This window comes from Punica granatum, chromosome 2 (genome assembly GCF_007655135.1).
Source record: "Punica granatum isolate Tunisia-2019 chromosome 2, ASM765513v2, whole genome shotgun sequence".
In the NCBI taxonomy this organism is placed as follows: domain Eukaryota; kingdom Viridiplantae; phylum Streptophyta; class Magnoliopsida; order Myrtales; family Lythraceae; genus Punica; species Punica granatum.
The window spans coordinates 28,925,488-28,939,255 of record NC_045128.1 but is presented as its reverse complement, the minus strand read 5'-3'; the positions used below and the strand labels follow the sequence as shown (position 1 = coordinate 28,939,255).

The window sequence follows — 13,768 nt, the reverse complement described above, 5'->3', positions numbered from 1 at the left end:
TTGATTTGTCTCAATACGAATAATTAATTAGAAAGAAATTTATACATCACATTTTAGGCATACGGCTTGCAAAAAGATTATGTAGATTACGTGGGTTATTTAAGAATTTGTCTATGCAATTAAGTGCAGGTTATTGTCTAGCAATTGTTCAAGAGGAGAGATAATTGTTGGGACCAGAAAATCGGCCCCATTTATAAGGTCAGGTCCACCTCAATATTCTCCTTTTTGGTAATATCTTTCCGCTCAAGAAATCAATATATAAATTTATCCTATATTATATAATAATGTTCTATTGATATCTCCGTGGGATATTATATTATCTCTAATGATATATTTGGTATATCAATCTATATGTTAATGGTGATCAAATATATTGTATAGAATGCAATATCTCGATACAGATATTTCGAGACTCCTATAAGTACCCTTTCAGGTATGCTTAAAGCTTAAGTTCAATTATCTTTACTTCTTGTACACACTCTCATTTAAGTATCGGAGAGGGAGATCGAGAGTCCCTCTCGATTCTCCCCATTTGCAGGTTGTTCGTGCAGTGTTCATGGAAGTTCGAGGCTCGTGGCTTGCACGTGATCAAGACCCAATTTTCCACTATTCCAACAATAATGATGGCGGGTTTTGATTTGTTTAAGCAACTTGGACAAAGAAGCTATTTGATGAGCTATATCCGCTTATATTATATTAAGATTAAGATGATATCTGCAGGTTGAAATTAAATATAAAAAAATAAAATAAAAAAGTAGATCTTAGGGCTCCTCATAATTAATGATATGCCAGTAGGTGATCGTAGAAGTGCAGAATCACCATGATAATGTGTTAGTCTATTCTGATATATATATATATATATATATATATATATATATGGTCAATCACTTCCCTTGTTTGTAACCGAAGACATAAGAGATTGATGGAAAGAAGAAAATAATAAAAGGCAAAATAGGAAAAGAAAAAAAAAACAAGGGAAAATAATTTTTTTGAAAAAAGACTGTAAAGAATGGGCTCCTTTCCACTCTAACCCGTCCTCGGAAGCTCTAACTCCTTTGGCTGGGCTGGTAATCGCCGACGAGTCCTCCCTGGGCTATGGATTAGCTCGATCGATCAGCGGTGTTGGAGAAAATTTTAGATAAGATCACATATATCACACAGATCTCAACCGGTGAGAGGAAAGGGAGCTAGCAAATTATTCGCCCCCATCTTCTCTCTATTGATTTTGCGAACTTTGTTACTTCCTTCCTCTTTGACGAGCTAGTGAGAGGAAAAGGAGCTAGCAAAGGAGTCAGTGGATCCCATAGTGAAACTCCTATCTCTCCCGGGAATCAAGAACAAGTTTGCAAACTCGATCGATCAGAGCGTGCTTGTGCTTTGAAGTTGGAGATGGAGGCTAGGTAGATTTTTCCAGTTCCTAGTAATTACAACAGGTTTTCTTTGGTTTTAGGCCTTCATTGTTCGTAGGCTTTTCTTTATCTTTGGATGAGCGGGACTTTTTTTTTTAACCCTGGTATCCAGAAATCCAATTGCACCCCGACTAACTCAGTCCAATCGGGTCAGTTTATTAAGGGGTAAAGCTCTCCCAGCGTGGATTTTCTGCATTCACAAGGACTCGAACCCGATGCTTTGCTTAAGTGGAACAAGTGCCGAATCGCTTGAATCAACCTACGTTGGTAGATGAGCGGGACTTTGTTTTGTATATTTAGAGTTGAAATAAATAAATAGCATCAATAATCAATAGAAAAAAAGAAATTGAAAGAAACAGGTAGCAAGAGTTTGAGGCGCAAAGTCAGAATCGGCCTCTTCGGATAAAAATTTTACTTTATCAAACTCAACTCTATTTTTTCCAAAATTCAACACTACAATAATTACTAATTTGTCTTTTTCTTCATTTAATAATAACTTTTCACTCATATTTTTTCTAATCATTTTTATAATCAATTTTTTTACTCAAATTCTACGAGGCATAATTTTGGTCTTATAACCCATACAAAACCAATATAAGCCCTTAGATCCCTCTCATTTAATATAAACGGTCCATTTTACATATATTTTTTTTAAGTATTTCAATTCTTTACTTTTATATTTTCATCCCACAAACCTTCCATAGTATTATAAATTAATATTGAAGAGTCCTTATGGTCTTCTTTCCTCACAAGAAGAAGCATGACAAAGGCATAATAGTATTTCATCTCCCCCGGATCAACATAATGCCAAACAGTCTCAGAGAATTCTTCTACAATAGAGTCTAGCTCGACCTTGTACGTCATAAACTACTGGGAGTAATCCCTTTCCATCCCGAACACCTTAAATCGGGTCGTCTGAGAGCTATTGATTTCAAAGAAGTGTTGGTACCCCGTTAGACTGTCCAGATTACCTGAGCCTCCTGGTTCTACAATTCCATGAAATGGGAATTCTTCGCATTGCCCCTTAGTTGTTCCATGTCAACATTAAAGTAAACGGAGGAACTTGACGGGCTGATCCAATGAACCACTCCATTCTAGAACACTCTGTTATCAAAGACCATATCACATTTTATATAATAAAGGGTTCAGATCGTGATTTTTCTGGGGTGTTTTTGAAATTTTAAAACTTTTAAAAATGGAGGGTCCAAATTAGATTGAGGGGAATCTAAGAGACTAAATTAGTTATATATGGTGAGGAAAAACAAAAAAAATATGCATTGAAGAATCAGCTCTTTTTTAATATAAATTATCCATCTACTTTCACATTTACGTATACATACATATATATATTTTTACACATCCATAAATTTGTCAACACTTGTAATCACTATACAAAATCAAATTGAGTTGGACGATGATCCAATTGAAAAACAAACCCAAGCTGAGGGATTATAAATTCCCCTTCAGTCCACAACTTATGCCGCCAACCCATCAGTAGCAGCTGTATACTATCGGTCACTCTTGCCATCGATCAGTCTGCCTGCTCGCCCTCTGTCCCGAACCCCCTCTCGTTCGAGGTAATAGCGTTGTTTTCGATCCTCCCGCCATTTATCTCAGTCCGAGTTTTTGATTTCTTGCACTGAAATGACGTAGCAGCTAGCGTATCCCACAAGCCATGGAAGGTGGCCGCAGCAGCAACAAAAAGAGCACTCTGACGGGGAAGAAGGGGATAGAAGAGCTCTATGATGAGTTCACGGTCATTTGGGAGGAGATGTGGGGAGAGCACATGCACCACGGCTTCTACGACCTCTCTGACGACCGCCTTGCCCTAAGCCGCACGATAGATGAGGCTCTCCGCTCTGCCTCTGTTCCTTCAGGTCAGGCTCAGACCCTCTTACCTCCCTCTCCCTGCAGGCATTGCTATATATAATGCCTTTTCCCTGCCAGCCCCTGGAATGAATGTACGTACTTATGTATTAATCTGCCAACTTCACAAATTATATGCATCAGGCTGGACGAACAAAACTGTTTTCTCATTGATATTAGATATTACCGAAAAACAGTTGATAGTTTTGCTCAACGAATGACATAATTATTAATGACTTGGTACTCGCTTGTTCGCTTGATTGAATCACGTTCATGCATTGCACGAGTAAACTGCAGAGGAGGAGGATCCGTCCAAGTCCAAGACACCAAAGAGGATAGTTGATGTCGTTTGGGAGGTGTTCTGTGGAGATCACATGGACCACGACGACTCCTCTCCTGTCTCCCTTTCCATCTCCCACGACCGCCTTGCCCAGGTCCGCATGATTGACGAGGCTCTCCGCTTTGCCTCTATTCCTTCAGGTCTGGCTCAGACCCTCTTACCTCCCTCTCCCTGCAGGCATTGCTATATATAATGCCTTTTCACTGCCGGCCCCTGGAATGAATGTACTTACTTATGTATTAATCTGCTGACTTTCACAAATTAATAATGCATCAGGCTGGACGAACAAAACTGTCTTCTCACTGATATTACCGATAACAGTTGCTAGTTTGTTTAAATAATGAAATATATATATATATATATATAATTAATTAAAGATTTGATACTCGCTTGTTCGCTTGATTGAATCGTGTCCATGCATTGCATGAGTAAACTGCAGTGGAGGAGGATCCGTTAAAGTCTAAGACACCAAAGAGGATAGTTGATGTTGGGTGCGGGACCGGCGGCGAATCCGTATATCTTGCCAGAAAATATGGAGCCAAATGCTGGGGTTTCACCCTTAGTCCCTTCCAGGTTGAGAAGGCCAATGCGCTGGCCTTATCGCGGGGCTTATCTGACCAGGTACGAATTTGAAGTTTTATGCTCACTTTAAGTCTGGAATCTGCCCTTCCCCTCTGGTAATTTCTAAATCTTGTGTTTTACCTTCATACTGCCATAATGAAAGGCATGTTGTAGATCAAATACAGGCAAGACGTAACAATGTCGTATGATTTCTGGCAGGTTTCCTTTCTAGTTGGAGATGCTTTGTCGCAGCCATTTCCTGATGGACAATTTGATTTGGTTTGGTCCATGGAGAGTGCAGAACACATGCCTGACAAAAAGAAGGTCTCTTCCTCTTTATATAGTTATAGCAAGTTTAAGTTACTTGTCTCATCTCTTTGATTTTTCTGGTCTTCTTAATACAGCGGTCTTTGTTTCCCTTATATCCCTGTTAAGATTTTTCCTTTCTGCAAAATCGCAGTTTCTCAATGAGTTATTAAGAGTTGCAGCCCCAGGGGGCACAATTATCATTACCACATGGTGCCATAGAGATCTCAAGGCCGACGAAGATTCCCTGCAGTCGTGGGAGAAAGAGATCCTGGACAAGTTTCATAAAGATTATCACCTCCCTTTGTGTTCTAGAGCTGATTATGTCAAATTACTCCAGTCCCTTCCTGTCGAGGTAATTATGGGCAATCTCAATCAGACTGCAAAACTGCAAAAGTTTTAAGGGGAAGATAATCTTTAATGACATGGTGGTTAGGTAATTTTAGATGTGACATCCAATAGGTTCTTGTTGATTCTCGTGTCATATTTGAATATGCTGCGGCACAAACGGTTTGAGTGACGTGTAAATGCGCTGTACATTGTTGATCTGAGACGTGCTACTTGCAGGATGTTAAGACAGCAGACTGGACTCAACATATTCCCCCTTTTTGGACGGGAGTGCGGCGTTCTGCATGGACATGGAGGGGCCTCATGACGCAGTTGAGAAGGGGTGAGTTTTCTTTTGCACCCATTTTTAACATCGGGCATCTCATACCGATCCCGCTATCAATTCCTCTAGCAGAATTTCCAGGCTAGTGCATTCACTCAACCCTCCATTTATAACATCGATCAAGCGTCTCATACCAGTCCCACTATCAATTCAAGATTCCTCTCATTACCAAGAATTGTAATCTTACTGCCGTAGAAGGTCCTGAGAATTGTACATGAGAGGGTCGGTTTGACAGTCCAATGACATGAATCGATCCGTCCCCCTTTCCCTTCCTCAGATACCGTCACCGCCCAAAATAGCTGCGGACAATTTCCCTTTCTTTTTTCACCGCCACCTAAACGACCTGAGCTTTCCTGTAATGCCACTCTCTCTGATCATCGTAACAATGTGTTCATTTATTTTGACCAGGGGTGGAGACCGTGGAGGCATCCTTGGCATTGCCACTGGAGGTTGAACAACATTGCCAGGAAGGTGTCTTCAAGTATTCGGTTATCACATGCCGAAAGCCTAAATAAGCATCCCACTTAGTTTGCAGAGTGGCACGATTAAAAAGCTAAGCATAATAATAATCTATGGCGATTAAGAATAAGCGAGGGTGCTCCCCGCAGCTACTCTTTCCATCTGCTGCTGTTTCTGTCTCCTCTCTGCAGATCAGTGATCTGCCCTCTGTTCCTTTTACTTGGGTGTGCACCGGTACTGGGTTTTAGGATAAAAACCAGTAAGGACCTACTTGCTAGGGTAATAAATCTCGAAACTTTTAATAATAGGTTTCGATTCCGATTCCTCTCTATAATGAATTGGGGTCGGCACTCGGGACTAATGTCCTTTAATTATTTAATATGTATCCCTGAATAATTGTTTTCTGTCGCTTCATTCTTCCCCTCTCTCAACCCCAATCATTTCTAAATTTTGCACGTTTTCTTTTCTGCTAGGTTCTTATAATGGTTCATCGTTTGTCTTGCATTTATATTCATATATGTTACTATATTGATTTGATTATTATCTCGATCTAAATGAATAAACCAATTTGCAAATATAATTTTTTATAGAATCATTGTACAAGAAATGACAAAAAAAAGAAGTTCTAAATGGGTACCTGGAACCTACAAGATATTACCGGTTCTGGGTAGAGTCTAGTTCCACTGCTCAACAGGATAGGGTTGGTCGGGATCATCTAAATTTTTAGGAACCGGTCTTATATAGGATAGGGTTTAGGTATCTTAAAAATACAGGTATCCGGATTTGCACACTGTAAGATCCGAAATTTTTATAAGATAAATGCACATGAATTTCCTTAAATATAAAGAATATTTCAAAAATTACAATCTTAATTGAACCTCTAAAAAATACCATAAAATGCCACGGTCCACCGCCATTTCAACCTGTAAAACACTGAGAATTTATTTGGGGGGTGAGCTTGATGCCCAGTAAATAACCATAACCTAAACTAGCCGGATCATAACAAAGGTTCAATACTATCATAAAAATATCGTCAAGATTTCCAGAATTCAGATCATCCCTGTGCCCCTTCCCAGGTCCCAACCGCAGTGGCGGCTCCACACGGGCAGCCTCTCTGCTCCAGGCAGACCTTTCCTACTGCTCGGCTTACAACTGACTCTGGGCACCACATGACTCTCTAACTCCCATCAATCAACTCAAACCTCACTATCTCATTTCCAAATATCATGATCGATCGTATAAAAATACATGCATGATCCGTGACACTGACATGGTCATGATAATGCAGTTTTTATAAACTCATTACAATCGCGATAAAAATACTAGTTTAAGAATAGGTTACTCACCTTGATAAGTCTCTTGAACATTAAAATACCGAAATCAATTGTTCACTATTTTTCTCAAAATTTCTTACGTTGCTCTCGGCTTTTCTCTCAAACGGCTGAAACTTGAAATTTAAAGAAGTGGCCGAGAATTGAACAACCAGCAAATTTATATTGAAGAGGAGGACATGGCGGTGGAAATTGATTCATCCTAGTGGCCCGCGTGGAAAGTGAGGAGTTGAAAGAAAATGGACACATGGAAAGTAGATTGTAAGCTTATCTACATCAAACAAGAATTATACTATAAATCAATTAACAAATATTAGTGTGAAATTGCAAAAGTTAGAAATTACACGTGAATGAGCACATGAAAATTTGGGATGTTACACACACCCCTACCTATTACGTTGGCATTGGAATTGTTGCTGTCATTTTCATTGCTGCTGGATATTCTGGGATCCATCCACACATTAAACTCAATTGTTATGCACTGTAGATGCCGCATCATGTTGAATGCATCATTTTCCCAAACTCAGCAGCCAACCGAGCACATATCCGAGCTATGTATTGCAAGAGCAGCCCATCTCAGAGGACAAGATAGACAGACGAAATGAATTTGAATTTGAAAGCGATAGATGCAAGAATAGTTCAGACCGGATTTAGTTCTAAGTTAGTCGCAGCACTTCTAAAATCTAAACTGTCGGGCATAGACCTGATCTACTGGGTCAGGTTCGCACTCGGAAGGGTCCGATTTCGACTGGGGAAAAGGATAGTGGGTGAGGTGGGATGCTTAGGAGGGAGCTGGAGATTTGGATAGCACCGATAAGAGTTTGCGTTCATGAAGCTCTGTCCTGCTTTTTTTCGAAGAAAATGCAATACTTTACAGAGATAACATCATTTTTAATGGATTTGTTCATATACGAACCTTAAATGTGCTAATATGAATTTGACTTCATCCGACATCAAATTCGCATTAATAGAACAGAACACATCTTCATCCTAATCGAGAGCTGTTCTAACTAGGTACATATCCGCGCAAACTTTGCGATTTTCAGGTTAAAAACAGAAAGATGGCATCATCATATGGGTGAATTCTCTTCTCTTATATAGTTTGGGGCAATATTTAATAAAATAAATTCCATGGGACGTAATTAAAAGAATGCAACATTATTAGGACTAAATTAAAAGCTGCTTGTCTCTAGCAATCGAAATCGCAAGCAGACTTTCGTTAGAAGCTCAAAAAATTTCTTCCTTCTCCGCCTAAGATCGCCGGCTTCGGCCACGTTCAAAGACGCCGATAATGGCTGGCAGCCACCTTCCGCCGGCTGAGCTGACCACCAGCGGCCGCCCTGTCCTCTTCCCCCATGAAATCGAGTGCTTCTTACTCTCCAACGTTGACTTAGAATCGGAGGACTCCCAGCAGCTCAACTTCTCCATCCGCCTCAGATCGGGCCTCCTCATCCTCACCACGCACCGCCTCATCTTGCTCCCCCCCGATCCCGTCCCACCCGGCTCCAAGGGCGCGTGGGTCCCACTCGCCGCCATCTCCCACATATTCTCCTCGAAGAAGTCCCTTAAGTCCATGTTCCACTCTCCTCGGCTCTCTTTCCAGCTCTCCGTCGGCACGGATGGCTGTATCGACACGGGAGGCTCGGTACGAGGCTCCAGGTCGGCGGTGATGACGCTGGTGATAAGGGGCAAGGCCGATGTGGACGCTTTTGTGGGGAAGTTCTGGGAGAACTGGAGAGCCAGGGCTTGGGAGAAGAACAGTGAGGAGACAGGGAGTTCTGGCTCTGCCGGTTCGAGTCTCGGGTCAGGGTCAGGCTCAGGAGGGTTCGATTCGACCGGGATGAGGGTGGTCGGTGTGGCAGGGATACTGAGGAGGGAGCAGGAAATTTGGGAGAGCACTGATAAGAGTTTGCAGGAAGCTTTCCAGGACTTGAATGCTCTCATGGTACTGAAAAAAATCGCCTATTTTGCTGCCTTCTTTTCATTGTTTCAATTTCGTTGGTTTCAGGCATTTGTTATAGTAAAAAGATCATAGCTTGTACTAGGAGTAACTGTCTTAGTTTCAGTCCAAGGAAACTGGTCCGTCTTTCTTGCGAGATTCTTATGCAAGAATGCTACAGATGAAGACATAACAGAATTAGATGCAGCTTTGGTAAAATCAGTTAAAAGGGTATGTCTGGCTCTGTGCAGAAAGAGCAGAATAGAAAGAGCATTTCCTTTTGGGAGCATGAAGAGAACATGGATAAGTTCTTATGTTGTATTTTTCGCTGTGCTGATCAAGCTGTTTATGATAGCATGGAGTTTGCTTTCTGATACTGATAATCTCTGGTGGACATACAGGGCAAAGCCAAGGAGATGGTAATGCTAGCAGAGAAGATGAGGCAAAAACTCTTGTCTGGTTCATCTCAAGCTGGTGGAGGAAATGATGAAGAAATGGGTTCAAAAGAAGAAATGCAAGACTGGTTGTTGAGTGTTGGTATCATATCTCCAGTTACAAAGGAGTCAGCTGGTGCTCTGTATCACCAACAACTGTCCCGGCAGGTCATCTTCTCTCCTTTACTTTGTGTTGTTGTACTGGTTTTCTCTGGGTAATTCGTTATCTCCAAAGTATGAGAATTGGAGACAGGATATGAAAGAATTTTGTTTTTGTTTTTGATGGATTTAAGGGGGGAAAAAATGAGGAGGATATGAAAGACTTGTTAAAACGGTCAGCCACACGGTTCTATTGAAGGGCTAGCTTACCTTCATCTATGGGCTTGTCAGTGTGTTCATAGGGCCTAGGGACTTAAGGAGTCACTTTCTATAAGAAAGAAATAGATTTAAGTCTCTTTCATTATTTGATAGTTATTTGCAAAAATTGTATTCAGCTGTCTTTATCTTCGTTAATTTTGCTATGCAATTTTTAAAAATTTTAAGTTTCATTTTGTATTAAGAAACTGCATTGGCATAGTTGCAAGCTCTCTTATTTACTATAGATTGGAGCAACGCAGTTTTCTCCTTAACTTTGTACTATCAACTATTAGCTTCATTATTTTGGCATTCATCTAATGTTTACTTTCTTAAATCAGAACGGTTTGGCATTCTAGAATCATAAGCTTCATTAGAGAGCACCTTCAGAAAACGTTGGTCAGTTTTGTTAGGCCTAATGTTGGGATATGTCAGAATTTTGCAAAGAGCTGGACTGTCATGTGAAATTTTGGGAATTAGACTTGAGTATAGTGTACATTAATGTTAACTTTTCTTTGGAACTTCTTTAACCTGCTGATAGAACTCACAAAGAACCAAAATTACAAATATGTTTATGAAAATCTGGTTAAGAGTTTTTCTATGCCCAGTTTTCATAGCATTCATGACTCGGAACTGGTCAAACTATTAGATATGTATCCTTTTCTCCTTTCTGGTTAAGAACAATGTCTTTTAGCATTCATGCTTTCATATTGTTATGATTACAAGAGTTTAATTAATCTTTTCTTCTCTTAGTTAGCAGATTTTGTTAAAATTCCGCTAGAGAGATCTGGGGGAGTGATCAACCTTATCGATGTATACTGTCTTTTCAATCGTGCTCGGGGCACAGGTACTGTTCAGTTGTAGCACTGCTGGTAATTGCTGAGAGTTTTTCCTATTTATTATAATGTAAGTTCTTACTTAATGTTCTTTTTTGCGTAGAATTAATCTCTCCGGAGGATTTGTTGCAAGCATGTTCTCTTTGGGACAAATTTGATATGTATGTATGGAAATTTTAATCTACTGGGACTGCTGCAATTTGACTCGTAATATATGTCTTTGGGTTTTATCTTTCTGTTTGAAAGAATATCTTTGTGCACTGACTTGTTTGTACTGTCCCTTTTCTCAGTCCAGTGATGCTTCGGAAGTTTGATAGTGGAGTCATGGTCATTCAAAGCAAGTCCCATAGAGATGAAGAGGTGGTTTCCTTATCATTTTGTTCTTTCAGTTTCTGGCAGCTGCATTTGATCTTCTATGATGCCACTGGGAAAACATTCTGATTTCCGTTATTAGAGATTTCTCACCTTTGTTCCAAATCAATTCCTTTGGGAAATCCGGATCATATCTAATTGTTTGTCTCCAATCTTTCAGCAATAACTAACTTTCGTTGCATTTTCTTTATTCCATATTTTTTCTTTTTTTCCAGGTTTTTGCTAGAATCAAGACCCTAGTGACAAGGCCCAATGCCCTGCGAATGGGTATAAGTGCAAGTGATGCTGCAATAACACTTGGCATTGCTCCAGCAATGGCAAAGGAGCATCTGTTAACTGCTGAGAGCCGAGGTTTGATCCTAGCCAAAATTATTGGCTGAATGCATAGAATGAATAGCTTTTGGAGAAGGATAAATAAGTTCATTGGAGGTGGTTGCGGGGCCTTCACATATGACTGAGATAAAGCTTTCTGAATTGCTGCTCGCTGGCAGGTCTACTGTGCCGGGATGTGAGCCCCAATGGGTTTCGGTTTTATATCAACCTGTTTCCTGAGATCAGTGTAGATGCTCTCTACATGTAAGTAAACATTTACTCTTTAATCTTGCTTCCACATTTTGGCTTGATTATGCATCTGTCAAATGGATCTTTTTCTTATCACATTTAGCTGGCAATGACCAGTGATATCATAAAATGATACCATCATTTTTTGATTGAGAGTTCTGTGTTTGTTGATGGACTTAAATGGGAACTTTCTAAAAACTTAGAAGCTCCGACTAAAAAAAGTACGATAATTATATGAATATCTGTCAATAAAGAGGAAAACTGGCTACTCCTGAATATTTTGCTATAAGTGTACCTTTACAATAATAAAAGGAGCATTACTATCTATCTTTTAAATTTTTAATTATCTTTTTGGGCCATAATATTTTTTAATAATCAGATCAAGGGTTTGTTGGGTCATTTCAGGCCAACATACCCCCCAAAAGCTCAATAGGCAATTGAGATTCCTGGATTTTTGTAGCCTATTCTGCAACTGATCACTTCCTTGCAGTTTTTCTCTAGCTATTGTAAAATAATATTGCCTTGCTATCTTGCAGAGTGGGAAGTCATGGGATTTATGCTACATGGATCAATACAATATCTACTTCTGGGTAAGAGACGTGTGCTTTTTGCCTGTGTACATGCTGTAACCTCTGTTTTCTAGCATCTTTTAGCTGCCCCTCTCTTCTTTTTCTAACTACATGAACTTATAAATATAAAAACTGCTTCAGGTTGGGATGAGGAACAAGATCTCAGATTCGAAACTTAGCATGGAGATGGAGGTAATTTCATGTATGTAACGCATGTCAAACATGAACCTGAAATGTCCAATGGCCACACTAACATTTCTTCTGGAGGTGGTCTTGCGGAAATTAGTTTTCCCTATCAGGATTCAAACTCGGGTCCCCCATGTTAGGGGAGGCAGAGAACGGAGCTCAGGATTCGGAGCCACTTTTTTTTTGCTGGACCGATCACTTTTCTGAATAAAATGCATTATTATGGTTGATCAGTCATTTCATTGTCTTATCTCAAGACGGCCTTAGAGGCACAATACAAGCCATTAGTTGCTGCTTTCTTTAGAGCTTGGCTGTGATCAAATCATGAGGCCTGTGTGGGACCTTCAGCGGACCACCAAAGTCTGGGTCGTCGATATCCTCAAAGAACCTGCTCCAGACTTGGGAGGATTCCACTGCAAATAAATAATAACAGTAATAATAATAATTCAATTTTTATTTTTTGGTTATAAAAAATATTATTTTAATTAGTCGAAGAGATGACGACTAAGATAAGAGTTTTAACAATTGTTAAATGTTGACATTGGAAGTGTATGTACCTTCGGCTTCTTGTCTTTATCGAACAAGAATGCCCTGCAGCCCTGGAAATTGTGGTCGTATCATCGTTACGTCTTTCAGGTAAGGTGAGTGAGTACGTAGCAATACTAACGACTACAGCGATGAAATAATAGAGACAAGCCGCAAGAAGAAGTAAGAATACCTCGTAGAAATCTCTATTTACCATCCCCTGAATCATGTGGCCGCAAATGAAGAATTCCCTGGACAGACATTGTCCAAGGTTTTGACTCCTGCCTTGCCTCATCTGAGATTATATACATAGCAGCAATTTGTCATGTTATTTAATTAAATTCATTAATTAACTGGTGGTCTATTGCTTAATTGTTGATTATTCAATCTTACCGATTTTAATGTTACTTTAAGGCTAGTTGGGGAAGCAGATTTCATGGAGACATGTGCGTCCTTTATCCACTTTTCTCCTCCTCTTGTAACCTCATTTTCCTTGGGAAAAAAGTACAATAATCCAAAAAAAAAAGAGTTATAAGTATTTCAAGATTACTGGGAAATAATAAAAAATTGGGACACGAGGACAATAATTATCAATATCAAAGATAAATATAAAAACAGACGAGTGTACTGAGAAAATGCTATGATAGTATATATATGAAAACAAAGTGGGGACTGAATTTTCATATCGCCATATCATCAAAAAAAAGACGGAGTTTTCTCGTTTTGCTACATCATCATTTACGTATTAATGAATTTTTTTATCATTAATTATGCAGTATAATATATATACTATTTACATATAGCCTAACAAAATGTATACTATATACATTAGCTATTATTCAGGAAATTTTTTAATCTTTCAATATAGAGATTTTGCTATTAATATTGGTTCAGTAAGATTTCATTTGGTACAATGAATATATCATGGAATCTTTATACATCATATTTTAAATATATCAATAATTTATATTGAGAAAGATTTGTATAATGAATAATATATAGTGGAATTTATACAAAAACATATGCACATAGAAACATATAAAATATAAA

The 13,768-nt window shown here is 39.3% G+C and overlaps 2 protein-coding genes across 4 annotated transcripts in view; both read left to right on the top strand.

Moving 5' to 3' along the window:
• The first annotated feature begins 2,826 nt into the window (after positions 1–2,826).
• Positions 2,827–6,025, top strand: LOC116196327 (probable tocopherol O-methyltransferase, chloroplastic). 2 transcript variants are annotated; one of them, XM_031525997.1, is made up of 8 exons: positions 2,828–2,986; positions 3,066–3,286; positions 3,573–3,755; positions 4,055–4,236; positions 4,396–4,500; positions 4,637–4,837; positions 5,050–5,152; positions 5,561–6,025. In XM_031525997.1, the coding sequence occupies exons 2-8, from the start codon at positions 3,085–3,087 to the stop codon at positions 5,665–5,667; spliced, it is 1,083 nt and encodes a 360-aa protein (XP_031381857.1). In that variant the 5' UTR covers positions 2,828–2,986; positions 3,066–3,084; the 3' UTR covers positions 5,668–6,025. The 2 variants fall into 2 exon arrangements, with proteins under 2 accessions (XP_031381858.1, XP_031381857.1); XM_031525998.1 differs by lacking the exon at positions 3,573–3,755 and having other exon boundaries at positions 2,827–2,986.
• A 2,114-nt stretch (positions 6,026–8,139) lies between these two features.
• LOC116196326 (vacuolar protein sorting-associated protein 36) overlaps positions 8,140–13,768 on the top strand; it is a 46,534-nt gene continuing 40,905 nt past the window's right edge. Inside the window, exons 1-9 of one of the 2 annotated variants that reach the window (XM_031525995.1) lie at positions 8,234–8,887; positions 9,283–9,483; positions 10,423–10,516; positions 10,609–10,666; positions 10,796–10,865; positions 11,093–11,228; positions 11,369–11,453; positions 11,975–12,028; positions 12,149–12,496. In XM_031525995.1, the coding sequence (XP_031381855.1) occupies positions 8,234–8,887; positions 9,283–9,483; positions 10,423–10,516; positions 10,609–10,666; positions 10,796–10,865; positions 11,093–11,228; positions 11,369–11,453; positions 11,975–12,028; positions 12,149–12,158 (1,362 nt within the window). In that variant the 3' untranslated portion in view covers positions 12,159–12,496. Of the gene's footprint in view, positions 8,888–9,282; positions 9,484–10,422; positions 10,517–10,608; positions 10,667–10,795; positions 10,866–11,092; positions 11,229–11,368; positions 11,454–11,974; positions 12,029–12,148; positions 12,497–13,768 lie in introns of those variants that run through there. The other variant, XM_031525996.1, reaches the window with a different exon arrangement.

Excerpts from the sequence above, each read along its gene's own strand:
- LOC116196327 (XM_031525997.1), top strand. The coding sequence starts at position 3,085 with ATGGAAGGTGGCCGCAGCAGCAACAAAAAGAGCACTCTGACGGGGAAG. Across the intron at positions 4,838-5,049 it reads TCCAGTCCCTTCCTGTCGAG|GATGTTAAGACAGCAGACTG; the intron begins GTAATTATGGGC and ends TGCTACTTGCAG. Across the intron at positions 5,153-5,560 it reads CATGACGCAGTTGAGAAGGG|GGGTGGAGACCGTGGAGGCA; the intron begins GTGAGTTTTCTT and ends TATTTTGACCAG.